Raw genomic sequence first — 23,279 nt, 5'->3', positions numbered from 1 at the left:
GGGCTGCCGGGAGTTCAGGAGGAAGAGGAGGCCCACGTGACCGGGTGCCGCGCGCCCCGGCAGCCGAGGTAGGAACCGCAGCGGGCAGAGACCTTACAATCACACATAGGGTGGGATTCACCAAGCTCTGATAACGGGCATCGGAGCCCAACCTGCATTAATTACCTTGGACTAGCTGAATATCACTGCACAACATCACACGGTTATTCACTAATCCCCAGAATGTATTCATCCTCTGTTCCCAAATTGAAGCTCATTACTATGTATCTTGTATGTAATTATTATTATTGGGATTTCTCTTGTATAGCGCTGACAGTGTACGCAATGCTGTACATAGAATTCTTGCAGACACAAGTCCCTGCCCCGCAGAGCTTACAATTTCGTTTTTGGTGCCTGAGCCCGAGGGGAATAAAGTGACTTGCCCAAGGTCACAAGGAGCTAATTTGAACCAGGTTCTCCTGCTTCAAACTCTGTGTCATTGTTCTCAGAGTAAGTGCCTTTACTCACTGAGCCACTCCTTCAACTTAACACAATATTCTGCATCGTGCAGTATTCTAAGTGGCTGCTTTGTTCCTTGCTTTCTCCTAGAAACGTCCGAAAACAAAGCAACTGGAGCATATATCTCAGGAGCTGAGTGACTTGACCGGTAAGATTGAATGGAGCATATTCACCCAAAATATTTTTAATGACGGTCGTTAACGACTCGAGCACCTTAGTGAATATGCCCCAAAGTCTCAATATCGGGGAATTTAGCAAGGTCCGTAGATCAAAAAAGGTTATATAACAAACTTTGGCTACTTGCTTTTCAAGTTGGGCAAGAGATGTGGCAGCAACGGACTCCTTAAGTCATAGACTCCCAGTGAGGCCAGCAATGTATTGCTATTAAAAAGTCAGTAATCGAACTTCCATCAGGTACATGTGATAACAACACCTGATAGTGACTAAGACAGGAGAAGTGCACTGTTGCCTTTACTGTATGTGGCCGAAAAGTGATATAGCTTGACTTTGAGCCATCTTCCAAGTGAACAATTGCTTACAACTACAGCAATGGATTATGGTTTAAGTGGCTACACACTAAGCCCTTCATGTGGAAACGATGAAGTGTCCCTAGATTAGGGCTTTATGAACCTTCAAAGGTCAGTAAACATTCTTTGGCGAATGATCCTATTATGCGCTATACAGACAAATAGATGGAATCCATAGAGTAAGAGGGAAGCGCCCCTACTACAGCTCAACCCCGTTATAACGCCATCCGTTACAACGCGAATCCACTTATAACTCGATGCAAGCATGGCTCCCAATTTTCATATTTATGAATACTTTCAACACGATTATTGGTATCTTAAATACTTTATTGCACAATGCATACAATTGTACATTATTTCTAACGCGATCCGCTCATAACGCGATGTGATTCTTTGGACCCCAAGCACAGCGTTATAAGGGGGTTGAGCTCTATAAGTGAAAGAAGATGAGCGATATGAAGGGGATTGATGTATCTGGTTTCTTCCTTTCCTCACAGCCAAATGTCACGGACGCAGCGAGGAGCTGCAGAAGAGAAAGGACCATGAGCGGGAGATTGGAGACATTCTACAGAAACACCAAGAGGAGAAGACAACCCTGGCCGAGGCGCACAAGGCAGAGATGGAAACACAAGCACGGGAGCTGCTGGCACAGGTCTGGTATGAAAACTTCACAGCCCTTGGTTAGTAGTCTCCTGAGCATCATGCTTTATTATATCTACAGGCAAAGCAAAAAGAAGGCAGGATGACCTGTGTGTTTGATGCATAGGATTCTTTGTTCGTAGTGTATTCTGAAATTGTAGCAGCTTTGAAGTCTTTTCACACAGCTTTAAATCATTTTCACACTGCAAGACAACCCATACCCCTGACTAATTACTATCATATGAACAAGTGACAACGCACAAAGTTCAAGGCTGTAGTCAAAATCCATGTTGAAATAGCTCCATAATAATTAAATATGGCGGTAAGCAAAGTTCTGATGTTTGACGCATGTGATATAATTGGAAGGGAGTGTGTATTGTGGTCGTGAAATGACTAGTTCCCTCTGAAAAGTAGTGCAAGAAATAATCTACAATTCACGTTTGTTATAATGTAAGGCAAAGCACAGTATCTCTAAGCTAGGATCCAACAACATTATTCTATGCTTGCATTTTATGGAAGCCCCAGCTCGGCCATATAATAGAGTAAATAAATATGTGTGCCTCTTTGTGACCAATGTAACTGTATGTTACACTGGTTATGTAAACACTGTGGCCCCTGTTTACTAAGCGATGCTTAGTAAATTAGTATTAATTCATAAGATACCTACCAGCACCAGAAGATACCTTGCAGCCTATTCATGTCAATGGCAGTTAACACTGGATCGAGCTTTATTACCCCTTATCTGAGTATAGTGATCTTGGTGCAAGTGTCTGATTTGCAGACATGCTAAACCTAGTGAATAATGGATCAAAGCTTTATTAAGAGATTTGTAACATGTATATGTTTCCACCAGAAATAGAGAGAGCCTTTATTGAAATAATTTCTGTGGCCGTGGTGTCAGGATCGCTCTGCCGGTAATATCATCATGAGATGGCCTTTGCCATTTTCTTGTGGTGACCTCACTGTCATATACTGTATGTACTTTTTTGAATGTCAAAACTTGCACACCCAAAAACTACAAATCTCGGGGATCCGGGGAGTTTGGGGTGCCATCAATCAGCTCAGAGGGACCCCCATGGTCCAGATAAGGTTAAAAAGAAGAGCATTTGAAAGGGCGGGGAGGTAGGGGGATTGCTGCTTATAGGATAATAACATTGTTTAAGGAAAGCATCAAGGGAGCGTACTGTATGCACTTCTTGTGAATGGGTACATTTTGGTTGATTAGCAGCCACATGTATAGCACGGATAAATAAGGATGAGCATTGCATTCCAGGGAAAACTGAATGATGTTTATGTATGTACAGTTGCTTAGAATAATTGAATATCACAGGGCGTCTATCATCACCTAATTAGCTTTCTATCATATAAACGCATTCCTATTGCATTTGACAGCATGTATGGTTTATGAGCAAAAAAATACAAACAACTGAATGATGATCTCAAATTCAATCCTGAAGGTCACATGCCCAGACATTTTGCATCAAAGGCTTGTATCTTTATTATTTTGGAAAGGATTGTATCTTCATAGCCCGACCTGTGCATGTACAGATGTAGCAAGACTTACTGTTTCCGGAGCTGCGGCCGGAAAAGGAAAAATCCACAGCTCTGAAGTATCTGCCGTGGTCGTGCTGTGGGGGGAAGGGGGTGGTCCATACTTCCAGATCAGACCACCCATAGCGTTAATACTCTGGCGCCTGGGCCATTGCGGTTGCGTGACTGCATCTTGCCCCGGTGGTGATGACAATCTTCTTTGCTACATCGGTAGATGGAAACGTATTCTGTATTTTAGGCTCGAAGAGATGCAGACACAGAAGTACTGAAGCGTCTTTCAGAGCAAGCCACTGCCATGAAAACAGAGCTGGAGGAGAAATGTGCAGGTAAAAGTAAAATCTAAATGAATGTCACAGTTCCGGCCCACTTTGTTATCAGCCGTAGCAGGGGGCACGTGGCAGGCCTTGGAATCTCTGCCTTTGGAACCAGAGTAAGGGTGCCATATATTAGGGAGTAAGTAAAAACGTATTGGATGCTCAGGCTGGGGGAGAGAGTAATGTCTACACCAGTGGTTTTCAACCCTTTTTGGGTAAGGAACCCTATAATTACATTGTGAAATTCTGGTGAAACCCAACCCCCTCTACTGTAACAACGCGCCTGACATCAGATGCATTGGAAATTCTTCTGTATTTGGTATAACCAAGCATTAAAAAAAGTTATGGTGGGTTATACCCACTTACCAGCTTCATATTGCTAGGTCAACAACCAGCCTCACACTGATGAGACCCAAAAGGCTGTCTGCGAGTAGGTTTACTGGCTATGAACGTTTGAAGTGAAACTGCTTTGCTGGCGCCTACAGGGTTTTAATGGGAAAGAATGCATTGCCTTGTAACGAAAAAACGTAACAAAAGTGATGTCACGCTGCTAATGGGCGCGCGCCCGATGCATGTGCGCACGCATCCGTCGCACGCGCCTGTCGCGCATGCGCAGAAGAGGAGCTTGCAGACCACCAGGCATGCGCAGTACCGCCTTTGTCCACCAAGTACATTGACGCTCCCCCCTCATTCAGCACGCATGCGCACTAACGGCTGCGGGCCTCTGCGCATGCGCACCACCTGCCGCGGACCTCTGCGCATGCGCACCACTGGCCTTTGCACATGGCCGCGCGCCACCACAAGAGGACTGACCGAGGGGGGAGGAGAGGAGCTGGGAACACCGGGCAGGGAGAGAGTGAGAGAGCTGCGTCCCTCAAGATCCCGGTGCTGAAACACAAACACACACACAGTCACACAGAGTCAGTCACACACACACACAGAAACATACACGCACAGTCACACACACACTTACACGCAGTTACACACAGTCGCACATACCCGCAGTCACACACACACATACACAGTCACACAAACACACACACAGAGTCACACAAACACACACACGCAGTCCCCCACACACACACAAACGCAGAGACACACACGCAGAGTCACACACGCGGAATTCACAGAGTATAAATATATTAGTGCCGTGTGTGACGATGAGGGGGTAACCAGGCTCACTAATAAAGGTTAAGCCCACTTGGTTGCCCCTGAACTGTGTTTTGGGGTCTTAGAGTGTTAGCCCTTGAACCCGTGTATTGCGCATGTGTTGCCTTGCAGTGTGTAAGGGATACAGGCTAGTGTAAAGGAAGCAGGTTAGCTTACACTTTCAATCTCAATACACCAAGAGGCTGTAACATTTGTTTGTGTTATTAGGATAGTGCTAGGCAGGGTTTGGTAACCTAGAATGCTGGTTGGTAATGCCTAAATGCCACGGTGAGCAAATTTGTCACGGCTACAACTCGGGAAGGTTTGAAGCAAAGATAATTTTATTGACAGCAGGATCCTGGGTGATTCATCTGACACGGGAGAAAAACCACACCAGATAATCAAAAATGCCTATATTTATAGGCAAATGCGAAGCTAGGAGTATCAGATGACCTACAATAATAATTATTATATATATGGTCCTTCCTTAACGTGATCCTTCCTGCATGGACAGGACATGCTCAGCTATGGCCTTCACAATAATTGTGCGACAACATGTTTTCCAACTTTCACAATCAATCTCACAACAACCAAGTGTCTGCAATTATAACCATATACGGTCTTTCATATCCGGTTAGTGTTCACATGGTGCGGAATGGAATGTTCAACTTTAGCCTTCACTAGCAATTTTAGCTAAAGATATTATTTAGTACAGCTCAACCCCGTTATAACGCGATCCGTTACAACGCGAATCCGCTTATAACGCGATGCAGGCGTGGCTCCCAATTTTCGTATTTATGAATACTTTACAACACGATTATTGGTATCTTAAATACTTTATTGTACAATGCATACAATTGTACATTATTTCTAACGCGATCCGCTTATAACGCGATGTGATTCTTTGGACCCCAAGCACAGCGTTATAAGGGGGTTGAGCTATAATTAATTCTGGTAGAATATATATATATAAGCATACATTTACAGTGTGAATACAAAGAGCATATAGTGGAATATATCATAAAATAAAATGTAAACGCTTTGTCTCAACAACTTTTCATTGTTAGTTATTTCTCTTTAATAGATAACAGTTCTTTGGTATGTTATAGGATTAATTATTTTTAGACACTACTGTAAATGGTTATTTTTAATTCAGTGTCTGATCTACCCAAAACATCCATATTGAACTTGGCTCCCATCTCTCAGCTCGGCTTACATCTCTATCTCTTGTTTTAATATACAGTACACCCGTAAACATTTTCTATCAGAGTGTCAGTTCTTCAGCAACTAGAAAAGCAGTAAAAAGCCAGTATAACTGGTCTTAGAACAGACTTTAATAGTTTTCCCACTCATATATATTAACCTTAAAACTAGGCTATTAAATAACTTCAGTTACGATAATAAAGAAAATAGAATAATAAAATGAATAAACAGATTACACGTTTTATTTGCTGCTGTGTTATTCTTTAAAACGAAACATCTTGGTTATAAAATAGAAGATATAACTGTTTCACCCCCGATTCCCAACACACATCTTGACTAGATCACGTTCCGAACCCAGACCCTCATAAAGCCCTGGTCCTAGTCATCTGTTGTCCCGTGATCTCACAACCCCTCATGAGTCCCATCCAGCAGTATTAATGAGTATGAGTACAGATTGGCAGGTTCAGTCAGGATATGTAGGTAGGTATTGCTGTATATATTTGAATAGCTACCACATGGGCAGTCAGGGTACTTGACATCATTGGTCAATGCAATTCTAAGTAGGTTTAGTCGTCATGATGGACAGAGTCCTGGTTATTAGCATATAAAAAGGCATAGATTTGGTCAGCACGATGTGGTTGGGTAGGGTATAAATACAAGGGGGCTGCTGGTTATTGGTGGGAAATGTCTCTGACTGCCTGATCTCTTTCCCCTCAGAGTTGCAGAGATCTTATGACCAGGAGAAGACTTCGCTCACGGAAACCTACCAAAAGTTAACCACTTCCTTACAGGTCGGCTTTGGTTTTTTTTTCCTTGCAAGATAAAAGTGGCACAGCCCCCCAGCTGCACGTTGCATGCGTCTTTCAACCAATGTGACACAGAAAAGAGTTCAAGCAGCCAAACGGAACCAGGCTCAGGTTGAATAAAAAATATCTTTTATTATGCCAATGGAAAAAAAGGAGACACAAAAACCATCCAACGCGTTTTGCACCGGTTGGTGCTTTATCAAGGAGTTATACACCCATATACAAACTTTACTAACAAATATAATACAACAGATGTGTATTATAAATCGAGTAGGTTGTATTATGTCACCCAGTAGTGCAGTGTTTTCCAAAACTCTCCTCGTGACCCCACCAGGTTTCTGAGACAACCACCAAACATTCTATTATTCTGCAAAGAAAAGTGCATTCATCTGGATGCATGTGCATTGGTTATTCCCCAAAACTGGTATGGCTGTGGGTTACGAGGAGAGGTTGGGAAAACACTGCTGTAGTGACCTGTTTGACATCCTCCTTTTTCTCTGTGACCCAAACCCACCTCTCAATGGGAGGAATATGCTGAATGTATCCGCGATCACTTATGTCATTGTATTTCTATGTTATATATCTGACTGTGCAATCACATATAGCTGTAGCTACCCTACTTCCCACCAGACATGTGTCCTGTCCCATGCTGGAGGCAGCACTGAAATGAAGCAGCTAACTGCCAGTAATCATTCTGTGCTTCTCCCTGCAGGAGACAGTAGAGGAGTTAAATTCTCAGCTGGCTTCCTTCCGAGAGAAAATGAAACGGGTAGAGGAGTCCATCCTGAACCAAGACTACAAGAGACATGTTCAGGTGCAAAGACATTGAGACCCGTTATTCCTGCTACACACACAGTGACTTCTGCATCGGAGTCCTGTCTTACTGCACTCTTTCCTGTTGTAGTAGCTGGACAGTCACATGTACAAACACAGGTCTGCCATTGTAACGCATTGCAGTACAGTATGTAGCACTCCCGATCATGCTTCACTGCCTGCTATTCATACACAATTATACTGCACCTTAATCCTATTCCATTAGCAAAATCTGTGCTCACTAAGGTGTGTTACTGCATTCCAGTCCTACCCTGCCAAGAGGTTCTGTTTCCCAGCTGGTAGTTAATGCACACACACTTTATCTCTTTGGCTAATAACGACAGCACAACTCGTTCCTAAAAAAATATAACACAATGAAAACATTTTGGATCAACAATTTCTCTGTATATACAGTTTACAAACAGTCTTAAACGCAAAAAAAATTAGGTAGAGATCAGAAAAGCCCTCCAAAGGATTTTGTTAATAGGGACACGTCGCCTCTTAACCTTTCAGTGGATGTTTTTAGCTTAGGAAATCTGATACTTCTTTCAAGAGATATGAGCAGTTACCATATTAAGTGTCCAGGAGGTCAGAATGGAAATTTCCCCATACAGAGCCCAGTGCAATCTGAAGTTACCATAGAGATGAAGAAAATAATGATTTTTAACACGCATAAAAAGGGCAGGACAGGCTCTGGTGGGACGGTTCCAGAAAACTATCAAACTCATATAGGCTTTTGGGGGGATTTACTACTTTAAAAGGAATTGGGAAAATATATATATATATATATATATATATATATATATATATATACACACACATACATACATATATGTATATATATATATATATATATATATATATATATATATATATATATACAGTATAATCAAAGATGAACAGAAACCTCGCTCGAACCCCAAATGAAAGTAACTGCGTGCCGCCATGGGAGTGGGTAGGATAGATAGAAGATAAGTGTACTTTGTGGTCTAGGCAAAATACACTCAAAAAAGGTCCCCAATTGTGGCGCACCAATATTATAGTATAATAGGTCAAAGGTACATCTGAATATTAACAGTTACAAAATAAATGTTATTAATAAACGTAGTATAGTATTAAAAATAGATATATCCTTTTCTTTTTATTAGGATTTATATCTATGGAGGGAATCCCTCAGAAATGGGAATCCATATGTATCTAGTGGTTATGGCCTCCAGCGAATGTAAGAAAGCCTATACCCTGAGTGTTTTTGAGTGTATTTTGCCTAGACCACAAAGTACACTTATCATCTATCTATCTATCTATCTATCTATATATATATATATATATATTTTGTATATAGTACTTGTATAATTAAAATAAAATAGGTCAATCACCTATATTTAACCACGCCCCTGCCATTAGTTCACTTCTAGTAGGAAGGAGTTGTCGTTTAACGCTGATATTTTTTATCCTGGGGTTTTTACATAGGATCACGGAAGCCCGGGTCAGTTCTGGGAGCAAGAGCTCCAGAGCTTGCACTTTGTGATCGAAATGAAGAGCGAACTAATCCGTGAGCAGGACAAGAGGCTGCTGCGCCTGGAAACCACGGTGAGAACAGGGGTGCAATGGGGGTACCCAGGGATCAGAACGGGGAGCTGTTCTTCACAATACTACATGGGCCACAGTTACTCTGGGCTCTTGCAATACACCATCCCCGGATGTGATTCCCATCAGATAATATTGCTCTTAAGAGGCAAATGATCCTGCCGTGTAATCAGTGTTGCTTAATGAATGAAACTGGAGTTCTGTGAGTTTTGCAATTAATATTTCCACGTTGTTTCTTTCCTATTGGCCTGAGGAAGGAATAATTGGAATTGCAAAAGATTTCATTACAGTCGGCACTCCAACTACAGATGTTTAGAAGTGTTGCAGGTCAGACGGGCATCGTTGGTGATAAAAAGTATGTTGCTGCAAATGGAACTTGGTTGTGTTTCCTTCTTCTTCTCCACTCAGATGGACAGAAATGGGGTACTAGAGGAGAGAGTGCGGAGCCTGCAGCAGGAGAGGGAAGCTCTGAGGGTGCAGACACAGAACCAAGCAGCCGTTACTATGTGGGTTCCATGTTAACTTCTTCCCCCATATCCCCAGTTCGTTAGCCCTCGGCATTAGGGAATAATGTATGTTTGTAGCATTTTCCCCATATCAAATTTGTTTGTTTTTTAAAGTACATGATGAATTTCCCTCACCTGTTGTACACACCCCGAAATCCTACATACTGTCTTCGTCACCTTTGCCACTTGTATCCTGCACACTTGCAGTGCTGCACTGTCCCTCATTCTCTTCCAGTGCCAGCTCACACCGTCTCCTCTTCCCTTCACCCGCAGCCGTTTGTCCGAGGAGTTGCTGAGCACCCAAGCTGCCCTGGAGAAGGAAGCCCAGCTCCTGGAACAGCTTCAGCGGGAGAAGGAGCAGCATCTATACCGGGCACTGAATGGGGACGACCCTCCTCCATTCTCACTGCCAATCCCCACACAGGAGTTGTCCTTAATGGTGACATAGAACTGAGAAACTGCTCAAAATCATGGACAAGCACAGCAGTCCCACTGCATACATAGGCCCTGAGCTTTTCTACCAGCGACAGACGAGAGAGACAACTCCCTCCTCTCACTCCTCAGAAGTAACAAGAGTAATATTGCCATATTTATTGTGTTTTGATGCCAGTATATCCGGTTCCTCTCACCATGGCCCATTCCAGACATCATCCTTTCACTCGCTCTGCCACACGCACTTCTCCCTTATTGCCGCACACTTTACCCTGCAATGACCTATCACTATTCCAGGATTGGACACGGCAGCTATCCCAGCACACACACATATGTTTTTGTAACTCTCTAGCCTTCATTATATAAGATCCTGGGAGCACCAGGAGTTGTTTCTAAATGTGGACTGATAATGAATTTCGTCACAGAGTGCCTTATTGCGCATACAGATATGTCCCATTTTAACAGACGACAGAAGCCTATGACTGTAATCAGCAGTCTGTCTCTTCACCAGGCAAGATAAGTGAGGCTGCAGACATATTGTATAGTGTTTATGTGCATTTTTATATACCTGTATATATCAGAGTGGTGATAAACTGATAGCATTTCAGCCAATGGATCAGTGTTAAGTCCTCCTCTGGAAGGGGTAATAAGCTTAAAATCAGCACTTTCCTAAAGCAATATGTACCGTATGACACCTAGAAACAAAACCAAGAGAAACCGTCGTCGTGGTCTTCTTGGATGAATTACTGGGTGATCTGTAAATCAGATTCTGATTGACATTAAAAGACAAATGTTGACATAATTCCTATTTAGCTACTTTGCTCTCTTTTTGTTCGTATGCGATATCGGAATGGGTTTTACGGATAAAAATGGGGGCGTTACGGGCGGGATGCAGATTAAAATGGGATACATTACATTTTTATTCGGTCACGTTTTCCCCTTCAAATGCGGCAACAATCTCCCCGGGATGGCATTAACCTTTCTGTATAGCAAATCTGCACCAAAGGTACTGTAAGAAGTTCTACTAAGAAGCTTCTTATACTCAACACTAAGGGGGATACAGGATGTATCAAGTGTCACAAACTAGAGCATTGCTTAAAAAATGAGCAAATTGCATCATTTTTACTTTGCGTCAATGTATCAAACTGTTGCGCATCTGAGCATTTTTGAAAGTGGTTATAGGAGGGGATGTATCCACAGTTGCGCCTTTAACTGGTGCAGATTTTCTTTGGGGTTTATTTATTAGGCTGCACATACTGTTGCACTTGGATACTCCCATTGACTTCAATGGGAGGTTATGTGCGATTGTGCCGGATTGGCACTTTGGCAGCGTTATGAATAACCCCCTTTGTCAGGTCTGAGGTTAACCTCTGCTCCTATATGATCTGCACCAAATGTAAGAAGCGAGGTTACAGAGATTGATACATCCATTGATTCCATTGAGTTAGAGCGTATTTATCCTCTTGATACATACACATTAAACACCGAGGGATACTGTATCTAAACACACTTTCCAGATGCTTAATACAGTCGTGGATTCATGAAAGTGCTGTACATGTACAAGCAGTCCTGGAAGTAGCGTTGGATAGTGAAACCGTTGTAAAGTGAGTCCCATGTTAATCAGTGGCGGTGAGCGTTGGATAACACATTCAGGTGTCGAAAAATGGCCCATAGGATGGCATTGTAAAGCGTTGGATATGCCATTCGTTGTAAAGTGAAACGTTGGATAGCGAGGACTACCTGTAATCACATGAAAACGACCTTTCATTTGAATTACTGTTTTCATGACTCCCATAGACCCCCCCACGCCCCAAGTATGTTGATAGTTTTGGTCGAGTGTATTTCATGAACCTACAATAGGGTTACCATGGGGAGGAGCCTGCAACTTATACCAGATCATATGTTTGATGCATTTATAATTGCAAAGCAATGGGATTCAGGCTCTTCCATCACTGGAGTGCTTTTGCAGAATGTAGGAAAGTGAAACTCCTGCAATTTAAAGCACTATTGCATGTTTAGCAACTTAAAATGAAATGTACTGAAAGCATACTTGACATGCAGCCCGAGTATAGTGTCCTTACATTACCCTGCTCAGCGGTCTACATTGATTGCGGTAACTACTAAGAAACAGTTCAGGGGAGCCCATACAAACAATACTGGGCCTGCCAAATCGTACATATTCTGTTTGTCTACAGCTTTCAAGAAGTACAAATGGAAGAACAGCTGTGGCCAAGAGATAATAACATGACCTCTGCAGTTATTTGTGCTAGGAGTAGTAGGGAGTAAATATACAAATCGTGATGAAAAGGTTATACAAGGAATTAAGGAGTTTTTTATATCAATATTTATGGGGTGGATAAAATAGAGATTTTAACTGGGGATGTAGCATACTACTTACTTTTACTTACCGCGCAGTCACTGTTCAAACATGCAATACTGTTTTATGGTACAAAACTGAAAAACAGCTGTTGCCCACCCCAAAGTAGAATTGAACGTGCAATGTGTGCGAGTTGTTTCATACAATATAATCACACATGCAAGACGTTGAAATTGTACATAATATTTCTATTTTGCCTTTGATTTATTTAAAAGCAAAACAGATATACTGTATGGATGGTAGTGCTTGGCACAGGTAACCCAAGCCCAGTCCTTGAGAGACACCAACTGGCCCTAATTTCAGGGCAACACATACCTAAGAAAGTTGCCTTCGTGATTAGATTCACTGGCTAATTAAGTGTAAAGTTAAATCATTGTGGACCTGACCTGTTTGTGGCTTTCAGACTTGGGGAGACCTGGCATAGCACATTACCAGGGAATGTATAGATGGGAGAAGAAATCCATATTGTGCATCTGTGGAACGTTATGTTTCAGAATAGTCTTGTTGGTATACAGAGCCTGTTACTTGTTGGATTGGAGGATCACTGGATAGCAACAAGGATACAGATCCAATCATTTCTTAAATGAAAGGGATACCAAGCTTAGGACTGCATGTGGGGGACACATGCACCTCTAAGAATGGATGGCTACATGTACAAGTGCTGTAAGGTAGGAAGGTGATTAAACTGCTCACAAAGAGGCAATCCAAGCTGGCGATTTGTTTTGCGACCCGTTTCCGGAGATACAGACCTCCCGTAGTAGGTGCCGGTAGCCACTGCTCGGCTAGCAGGGTTCACGTAAAGGGCGGAGTTCAAAGCTCCCGCCCACTGCGAGCCAATAGGAAGCCGTGACATCATCGGGTTCGGCATCCTATTGGCTCGCGTAACGCAGGAGCTTTAAACGTTGCTGAGATACCGGCGCCCCCTTTAGAGGTCTGTATCTCAGGAAGCAGGGGGTACCCAGAGCTGAAAATTATGGGGTTCAGCTCTGGAGACCCCCTGCTTCAACCCTATGTTAAAAAAAACAGCAATACCAAGAAGAAAAAAGCATGAATTGCTCTTTTATAAAGAAAGCATGAGCACTGATAGAAAAGATACACAATGTAACAATGGGAACTGCTCTATCAGAGCATCAATGTTAATTGCCATGTCACTAATCCTAACAGTACAGTACCCTCATAAAAAGAAATCAAAGCACACAAAAAAATATCTAGCACAGTGTGTTTATTTTGTAAAATAACCAATATAAAGGCATCAGGTGCCACAAGAAAAATGCCAGCCATTATATACACAATAAATTAAACACACAGGGGATTCACGAAGCTGTGATAACGGGTATCGGAGCTCGATCGGCATTAACTGCCATTGACTTTAATATCAGTTAACGTTGCTCGAGTTGTCTTTTATAAAAGAGTATTACGGATTGCACCATAAAATGAAGTGGCGGTAACAACTGGAAAAGAAGCTCAGCTCATACAAGCATCTCGGCTGCAGTGGGGCTGATATTGTGACATCATTAAATCAGGGTACGCCTTCCTGGGGTTATTGGGGCCAGGTCAGCTCAGTATCCTTAGGACTTGGGACCTTTGTACTTCAGCTTGTTTATCTGCCTTACTTTAAAAGCTGTGATTGTACTTCACCTGTTATACTTGCTCATAATAACGCATATATCCATATATATACAGTGTATATATATGTATATATATATATATATATATATATATATATATATATATATATACTCGTTGCAAGACTGGGCAATGTTTGTTCTTGGTAAGTTAGGTGCAGTTTTTTGCTCCAGTTTTGCAGTTGGGAGACTTTGATAAACAGACACTAATGTCTCCTTGCTGCAACACACATGCAGTCCCTTATAGGAAAGAGCAAGCAATGCTTCACCCGAGGAAGCTCGTAGTTAGGCATTTACTGTGTCCGCTCATGAGACCAGTCCATGGAATGTCCGGTACACCATCAATGGAGAGATCCCTGACATGAGAAAGAATGGGGGGCCTGGCCTGCTTACCCCTGGGTCCTGCCACTGGCTGATGGAGCAGGTGGGAGTACGGTGACCCTGGTGGATACAGACGTGCTGCCCTGTAAATTTTGGGCACTGCAGGTGTACGTTCCGTCATCCACGGCACGAGCTTCATCCACATTTAGGATGCTCTGAGACTCCTGCAGCAACTGCCCCCCTCGCCTCGTCTGCTCTGTGCTTTCTCGGACATAAAGGGGTCGTCCAAACTGTGACGTGGAAAAAGGGAGAGAAGAGTCAGGGATTAGGGCAAATTCTTATAGATCCCTTCCTACAGATTTGTCCGGCCTTGTGCTGCACATCTGCATGTTACATCCAAGGAGACGATTATGTTTCATGCAGTCACTCGTACAATGCATTCTCATTTCCATACAGGTTGCACAGACAGATACCAGCATCCCCACCTGCTGTCCGGGGTACTCCCAGGTGAACTCCACGCTGATGTCCAGTTCCCCCAACACAGTGCATGTGACGAAAAAATTGTCCCCCGCTCGTACTGAACTCACTGAGGCTTCTACAGAGGGCTTAGGTGGGGCTGATGGGTCTGAAATAAAAAAGAGAGGTTCGGTGGCAAGAGCAGATCAAAGGCCAGTAAGGGGGTATAGCTGAAAATACCCCTGTGCTGTGTCTTACGAGGCATGATATGATACAAGGCACTGGTGTCTGAAGTGGGAGACGCTGATTTAAGTCCCAATTGTGACGGTGCTCATCTCAGATCAGGAAGCGGACCCGCAGGGCTGAGGTAGGGATGCAAATAAACCAGCCCAGGGACAGAGGAGTATCGGTAGTCGGTAAGCAGGCATGGGTCAGGGCTGGTGGCAGAGTTGCAAAGTCCAGGAGCCAGGTAGAGGTCAGGGCAGGGAGAAAGCAGTGAGGTCGGGGTCACAGTCCGGGGTCAGCGACAGGGGAATCAAAACAGGTAAAAGACGTAAAGCGTGACTGTAAAGACCACAGGAGCTGCAAACGTAAGAACTTTGCTCGGTGTCTCCCACAAGGAATTGCAGCTTTATATAGCAGGCTGCCAGTACCCAAAATGGCCACAGTGAGCAGAAAGGGCAGGCAACTTGCAAAACCCGAACCGCAGCTAAACCCAGCACGGATCGAGCAGAATCCACACCAATTCACGATCTTTGTATGAGTGATCTTCCAGATGCCAAAATATTAAACCTTTGTAAGTTCTTCAGGTTAGAAATAATTAATTTTCTATGTACAAATCTGCATTAACAAAATAAGCGAAGACTCCTAGTTTTGTGGCTGCAGTGTATTGGGATTCCAGACTGATCCCAACCCTATGGCTTTTGCTCCTAAATCAGAGCAAACCTATCTTCACCTGGGGAGGACTAAGGCAAAAGCTAGATTTGTGCTGTTCCCATAGATTCACAAGGAATCAAATACACTGGAATTGTGCCCTATAGAATAAGATCTGTTGTCTCCAAAGAAAAGAAGGATTTTTCATACTGGCTGTGAACGTTTTACACATGTATCTTAACGGAGATTGCATCAAAAACCCATTGAATAGCTAGTAAATATGAGTAATACATTGCTGGCCCCCCTGGCGTTAAAGGGTCAGCCCAATTAAATGCCGAGTTAGTGTCTCATAATAAATTGCCCTCTCTGTGGCTTACTAGAGTGCATTTTTCCTTCTCACTAAAAATATGCTGACATGCAGCGTGTCCTTAGATTCTGTAAACGGATGACAAAGAGATACATACACCCACGTACCAAACAGATTCTTTGTATAAACAGTAGGTGGCTCAAACAAACTTCTGAGATGGGACGTGCACGTACACGGAAACTGCAAACAAGGAGCACTGTGTATGCAATGGACACAGAAAGATAGTACTAAAGCACACTCATTACGCACATGTTTATAAGGGGTCAGCTAAGCTGTAGGCTTCGGAAACACTTGAAATGGTCCAGACAGTCGCGGCTTTTAACCCCTCAAGTGCCCGAGAGGTCAGAACCCCTGTGTTAATGTTTTCAGAGCGTAGCGAACAAACTCTTAGGCTGGGTCCATAGAGGGGGAAGCCGCGCTGAGCCGTGCGGACGCTCCGTGATGAGCCCTGTCACACTCAATGAGGATGTCTTGAGCGGGGGCTCCCGCGAGCGTCTGCGGGCGTGCTGAGGCGCAGGGATTTTCAGCCGACAGCAGAACCTGTTTCTCAGCGCGCTGTCGGCTGAAAACACCCAATCAGCGCGAAGCAGCCTCATGACGTCGGTGCTTCGTGGGCTATTGGCCCAGCGAAGTCACTGCCCCGCCTCCCCCCGCCTCCCGATCGCGCACGCTGGCTTGCCTGCCAGTCCATGGAATCGCTCCTGACCGAGCAGGCGAGCCTCTGCGTCAGCGCGGAGGAGCGCGGCTTCCACCTCTATGGACTCAGCCTTAGTAGGGCATACACTTGTAAGTGTAGTGGGCTTATACTACAGCGGTGTCCAGGCTGTGTCTGTATGTAAAACAGACTCTAATCCCAGGTATCTCCATCCATGTGGAAGAGGGACCCACATTATAGGGTGTACTAGGGTCAGAGTTTGGCAACAGAAGGAGGTATAAGGAAGAAGAATCCTCATCAGAAGCTGTGGAAAGTCTCACTATGAGGCCTACTCAATACATCTTGAGTTTTGCCTGATAACAGAATGTATTTTATGTAGTAAAACATGGGAAAGAGAGTCTATTAAATATAGAAATTTGCTTAATTTGAATACAAAGTTCGCATACCACACGGATTTGCACAACCAGAACAAAAGTGCTACATAAAATGCACAGTTTGTCCATTTAAATACTATTCAATAAATACAGCAAGATATGATGGAAGACACATTATCGCCCATTCATGTGAATGAGCCATTAGGTGTCCTCCAGTTCTGGAAGGTGTCTTGTGGCATAGCACTACTTGGTAAATATGGGCGAATGGCTTTATTGAATATTATTTTAAATCACTTCCTCAAACTGGAGAATATTTTACTCCCATTCATTTCAAGAGAGCTGAACTTTCCTCCAGGAACGGGAAGCAGCGTCACAGCATATTGAATGCAGGTCTATGTTACAGCATGCTCACATTAGAAGCTGTGTGTAATATTCTCCTGAGATGGGTAATGGGCACTCAGTAAACACAGTCACTGTGCTTGTTATAGGATGAGGGAAGTGAAGCTCTCAGAGGCTACCTGTTGCCCTAAGAGAGTGGGTGGTCTAGAGCAGGGGTGCGCAAAGTGGGGGTCGCGAGATTTTCTGGGGGGGGGAGTGGCTGTTACAGAGGCCCCACGCTTCCCCAACAGGGGATCGCGCGAGGCCTCTGTAACTTTTAACTTACCTTGAGTTCCAGCGACGCATCTCCATGGCAACCGGCGTCATGTTGCCATGACGCCGGGGCCATGCAGTGGTGGGGGTGCGAGCCGGAGGAGAGGGGAGTTTGGGGGGCATGAGGGAAACTTTGCACACCACTGGCCTAGAGCAGGGGTGATCAACTCCAGTCCTCAAGGGCCACCAACAGTTCAGGTTTTAAGGATATCCCTGCTTCAGCACAGGTGGCTCAATCAGTGTCTCAGTCATCGACTGAGCCACTGATTGAACCACCTGTGCTGAAGCAGGGATATCCTTAAACCCTGACCTGTTTGTCGCCTTTGAGGACAGGAGTTGGCCACTCCTGGTCTAGAGGCTCCTATCAGACAGTGCTTATAAGGGTTCACATTAAAGAATAAGTCAAAGATCTCTTACAATGGAGATATAGCAGCATATATTTGGTGGACATCTGGCGGAGACTCCCCAGCTCCGCAATGCAGTACAGAGACCCTGCGAGAGACGGCTGAGGCTGGTAAATGATATATCCCTTCTTCACGTCAAAGGAGATCTTCACTCCATCCACAGGCACCTGCTCAGGAGGGAACTCACGATGCAGTGTCACTCGGGCCTGAGGATTGGTGACCTGGCAGGGGAGCAGTGCAGGCTGCCTCGTGCGTAGCTGAACTGCCACGTAATAGTCTTCTGTTGGGACAAAGAGCTCCTGGGGGTCTGCAGCAAGATCGAGAAGAAGGACGGACATGACTCAATTTCATAATAAAAGAGTTGGGTGGGTTGAAAACAAATTCAGTTTAACGCTGCACTGGGTGGGATACTGTATGTATATTTGTATTGATCAAGAGGAAGGCAAACAAATCAAACTCAACATGTTTAGTTTAGTGCAACAAATCTATTATCAACAGTGAAAGAGTAACGTTTCTCTAGTGATTGTGAGGCTTGGTGACCTTATTCTCCAGCAATTTACAATTGTAACCCCTTTCAGTGGAACTTCAACACATTGTAAAGCAAATACATGGCTGATCCCTCCCTCGGGCAGCAAACGGATTTAGGGCATTGTATTCTAAAGTGTGTCATGGGGATTGTGAACACCCTGTTCCCCATAAATAATAAACCTGAGTGTCGTCCTACCCTTCAACCCTCCACCAATGCCGCCTTGGAAGAGAAATATACTATGGGTGCTTCTATTGCTGTGTAAAGTCAGAGGGCATTTCGAGTGGCCCTCATCTTTACAAAGCTCCCATAATGTTTTCTGCGTCTCCATTCTTCACATGGAAGAAATTCTAGCCGGTTTGATGGATCTATACTAAGTACGGCTTTGCACTACATGTTATTTGTCAGGTTACGGGCTGATGCTAAATGAAAAAACTTGCACAGTGCAAAATACAGAACACAACAATATTGTATATTAATGGAAGCTGTTGTAAGCAAACCCTGGAGATATGTAAATTAATTTGGGACAGATACTGGGTGCGACATTCCGGTTAAGTAACCAACCACTTGTATGTTAAAGTGAAGGTATGATACATAATCAGTCCAGAAACCGTAGCATATAAATTCACCCTAAATAGTACAGATGTAGCAAGCAAACTCACTGGTATGCTGCAGCGTCCACGCATAGATCCCAGGCTCCAGATGTTCTAGGTGTGCCTCCGTGATGAAGAGTCATAGAAGAACAACAGTGAAAGTCACAGAGAACTACTCAAAAAGCATCCAAACTTTGAGAATTATTATTTTAAAGGGTCTATTCCATAAAAATGTGATTATTTATTGGTCATAGAACAAACAAATGGCGTAGGAGTCGCCTTTTTCTACCAACGAAACAATAAATAATCTAATTTTTATACGCACTTTCATTTTCCCCCAAAAAATTCTCAAAGTTTGGATGCTTCTTGAGTAGTTCTCTGTTACTTTCACCGTTGCTCTTCTACGGTCCGATGCTGAAGTAATTCATGACATCATGACTATTTATGCAATGAAAAATTGACTCCCCAGCCCCATTATCCCCTTTCCATCAGTAACTCACCTGTGAAGAATACAAAGGTCTTGCCAGTTTTCTCACCCCCGTCATGGCAGCCGTCTCCCTCACATTGGTATCCCCCACAGCTGTATTCCCCTGTGTCAGCAGCAGTGGAGTTCACCAGCAGGAGCTGGCTATATCGACCAAAGCGTTTGATCCTGGAACGATAACATGGGACTATGTAGTGTTAGGGATCTTTAAAGGACTGTAGATCACTTCTGTCTCTGTGCCATGGATTTCACCCTACTGTACTAAGAAAGAAGCATTGAATGGGGTATCTGTTCTTTCTATCTCTAAAGGAAGACCAAATTCATTGAGTCATAAACTCCTTTCTGTCACCCTGTAGAGAATTAGATGTTATCCATAATGGTTTAGCAAATACCTGTATCTTTTTAATTAGAAGTAATGTGCAATGAAAAGGTGTACAGTCTGACAGCACCTATCCCCAAACTACATTTAAAGCAGGGTTAACATTATAATGCAGCCTTGTTTCCCAAACGTAACCCTTTTCCGTATTTAAAAGGTTCCTATGTATGAATACGTTATTGATATATTATCCCAGGCAGCTGCTTTAGCCTTGTAACATTGTAATTTTTATAGGACCAGATATCTTAGTAATGGGCAATAAACAAATATACGGAGAGCAAGGTTCAAGAGAATGAAGACCACACTTTCTAATGTTACAAATAAAAGACAAAAAGCCCAGATCCACAAAAGGGTGCTAAAGCTTTACCGGAGATAATATGTGCGCTAAAGCTTAGCACCGCTTTGTGGATCTGGGCCAAAACTTTGAGTTGAGATGGACAGATTGACGGATTGCTGCTTTACTTCGTTTTACCCACTAGATGGTGCTATTAGTGAAATGCATGCCCATGTCCTTGGCACTCCCATTCATACAAAGCAGAGAAAGAGTTCCCGACAGCATTTCTAATCTCAGCTATTTTTAGTTGCTTGGCCTACTTTTTTTTTTTTTTATGCCGCTGGCTACAAAATTCATGTCATTACCTTTTTACAATCTGCAATACCCGCATATCATTTGCTGACGTTTTTTTTTTTTTTTAATGTAGACAAGAATTAATACCAGAGCCTGCAATCTAATTGTGGTGCCAGAGGAACACGTAGATAAAAGTGACGTGGCCCAAGGTCAGAAGGAGCTGACACCGGGATTCAAATCAGTTGCTAAATCTGTGGGATTGTTTTCAGTCGCTACATTACCTTTACACACTGAGCCACTCCTTTAGGCACTACAGGAGTGGAGCAAGGCTGCGGCCCCGCTGGCGCTGACCGCGCTCATGCTCGAGAGTGGTGATGTCACCAGCTCTCCAAGGATGAGCGCCGGGTGTCCTGGCTATTTTGCAAGCGTTGCGGGCAAGTTGAGCGCGCGTGAAAGTCAATTTTTTTTGGTTTACTCAAGCACCAAGCTTGGGTGAGCGTACGTGCCCGCGCACCGCATTACCGGGGATGGGGCAATTTGAATTGCCGAAACTAAACTCGGCAAGTGCTGCGTGCTCAGCACGCTCAGCGCTAGCGTGGCCGCAGTCTAAGGCTAAGTCCCCGCTAGTGCTGATCAGGCTGAGCGGGCGGCGCTTGCGGCGGGGACTTACATATATAGCTATGCGTAAGTCCCTGTGGCGCTCGTGCGCGGGCACACGCTCACCCGCGATCGGCGCTTAGGTAAACAAAAAACCTATACTTACCCGCGCTCAACTACCCACGATGACCACCCCCCGCACCTGCGTACAAGCAGGACACCCGGCGCTCATACTTGGAGCGCTCTCCAAGCATGAGCGCGCTCAGCGCTAGCGGGGACTTAGGCCTCGAGCATGGTCAGCGCCGCTGCTGCTCTGCAGTGAGCCCCTGCAGCCACAATGAGAACGGCTTTAGCCGACACTTCAAATTTAGTTTTTGCCGCTCACGAGAGCGCAGGGCCGGTCACGTGAGCGGTTCGCCCAATGAGGATGAACCAGCTCCATGACATCAGTGGCCCGCCTCCCGACACGCCCCCGGACGGCGCGCGGACTAAGGCCAGGAAAAGCACCCGCTTTCCCTCAGCCTCCGCGCGCCTCCGCACGGCTGAAGTCACCATGGACTCAGCCTTAGCCTAAGCCTTATTTACTTATACAAGTCGAATGGGGTTTGTTTTCAATGGAAGCAACAGATACAGTACAAGATTCAGAAAAGGAAATGAAATCTGCAATCCAGCGGAATGTGTTTGTTCCAAATACAGACATAGAAATGAAGCGAAAACATGAACTCTCCAAAATAGAGACGTTTCTGCTGTGTTAGACCAAAATGTTGGATGAATAAATACTCATCATTAGGTTGGAGGGTTACTCTTTTCACTTCATTTCTATTGGATTCCACCACTGAGTTTCAGCACCCGCAAGTATCTTTAATTGTTGAGCGCACGTACACTTCTACATATTTTGGACCAAATAGAGACATAACCAGCTTCATTGTGCAATTTGGTGAGATCTGTTTAAATATATCACCATTTGAGTCCTATGAAATCTCTCTGATATTCTGAGTTATAATGTGATACTGATGTTGGATTATCCCTAGGAGCTGTGGCGCTGGCTATATCTGCAGTGGTGCTTTCCACGGACACCCCTGTTACTGAGTACTTAACCTTTTCACTGCCCGGCGGGCCTGCAACTTGCCCCTCTGACAGCAAAAGTGTTAAAGCAAAAGTTTAACCGTTTTAGTGGTTATTTTTTCACAATTCCATGCGTTTAAAAAAATAAATAATTCTGGATATGGAGAAAAAATAAATAAGAGTAATAAGAGTAATAACATACTTCAACAAGAGTGCAGGTACCCAAAGATGAATGGTACAGTAGCACAACATGTAATTTGTCTTAGCGTAACTATTGTAGTATTAAAAGCAGGGATTATTAGATGGTTACCAAACAGCTGTACTGTAGTTTATTGCTACATTCTTCATCATGTTGAAATATTTTTTAAGCAAACTGTAATCATTTGAGTTCCATTTCACGTACACTTTACTGCACTCAATTATTTAATATTAGCTCCACTGCTGGCAGGAAAGCAGGCGAAGCAGAGGAACACTGCTGCAGATAAGCTTCACTGGGTTCTGCTTGATCCTGGTGTGAAGCGATGTAATACGCTGGCAAAAGCTCTAGGGAATCCAGGTACTGTAAATATGCATAGGAAGATAAGTCACATGCTCACTGTGTGCCCATATATATGTCACTACCCAGAATCCTATTTGCTTGCAGTTGCAGGTTTGTGGATCTTTGGAAGACACACAGATAGATTAATGCAGCGGTGCGCAAACTGGGGGGGCATGAGATTTTTTTTTTGGGGGGGGGGGGGGCGCGGGCGGTTGCAGAAGTCCCGCGCACTTCCCCAAGGCATTTAAATTAAATGCCAGGGGGCAACGCAAGGCCTCTGCAACCTCTTCTAATGTGACGGCAAATGACACCACGGGTCACGTGATGTGACATCCCATGACCCCGCGGTGTAATTTGACACTGCGCGAGGTAAAGGGGGGGGCACACAACAGAGGAGAGGAGGT

At 44.1% G+C, this 23,279-nt stretch overlaps 2 protein-coding genes across 4 annotated transcripts in view; one reads left to right on the top strand and one right to left on the bottom strand.

The window, feature by feature from the left end:
- CCDC69 (coiled-coil domain containing 69) overlaps positions 1-10,833 on the top strand; it is a 33,224-nt gene extending 22,391 nt beyond the window's left edge. The window contains exons 2-9 of one of the 3 annotated variants that reach the window (XM_075602123.1): positions 589-646; positions 1,523-1,677; positions 3,454-3,541; positions 6,599-6,672; positions 7,400-7,501; positions 8,971-9,090; positions 9,496-9,593; positions 9,867-10,833. In XM_075602123.1, the coding sequence (XP_075458238.1) occupies positions 589-646; positions 1,523-1,677; positions 3,454-3,541; positions 6,599-6,672; positions 7,400-7,501; positions 8,971-9,090; positions 9,496-9,593; positions 9,867-10,041 (870 nt within the window). In that variant the 3' untranslated portion in view covers positions 10,042-10,833. Of the gene's footprint in view, positions 1-588; positions 647-1,522; positions 1,706-3,453; positions 3,542-6,598; positions 6,673-7,399; positions 7,502-8,970; positions 9,091-9,495; positions 9,594-9,828 lie in introns of all 3 variants that reach the window. The other 2 variants (XM_075602125.1, XM_075602124.1) reach the window with 2 other exon arrangements.
- A 2,776-nt stretch (positions 10,834-13,609) lies between these two features.
- LOC142495952 (platelet-derived growth factor receptor-like protein) overlaps positions 13,610-23,279 on the bottom strand; it is a 20,713-nt gene continuing 11,043 nt past the window's right edge. The window contains exons 3-6 of the mRNA XM_075602122.1: positions 19,748-19,899; positions 18,142-18,435; positions 14,834-14,973; positions 13,610-14,638 (exon numbers count right to left, since the gene is read on the bottom strand). Of these exons, the coding sequence (XP_075458237.1) occupies positions 14,417-14,638; positions 14,834-14,973; positions 18,142-18,435; positions 19,748-19,899 (808 nt within the window). The 3' untranslated portion in view covers positions 13,610-14,416. The remainder of the gene's footprint in view (positions 14,639-14,833; positions 14,974-18,141; positions 18,436-19,747; positions 19,900-23,279) is intronic.

The sequence above is a fragment of the Ascaphus truei genome, chromosome 5, assembly GCF_040206685.1.
Source record: "Ascaphus truei isolate aAscTru1 chromosome 5, aAscTru1.hap1, whole genome shotgun sequence".
NCBI lineage: Eukaryota > Metazoa > Chordata > Amphibia > Anura > Ascaphidae > Ascaphus > Ascaphus truei.
Note: the sequence above shows the minus strand (reverse complement) of the source record. Positions and strands in the feature narration are given on the sequence as shown.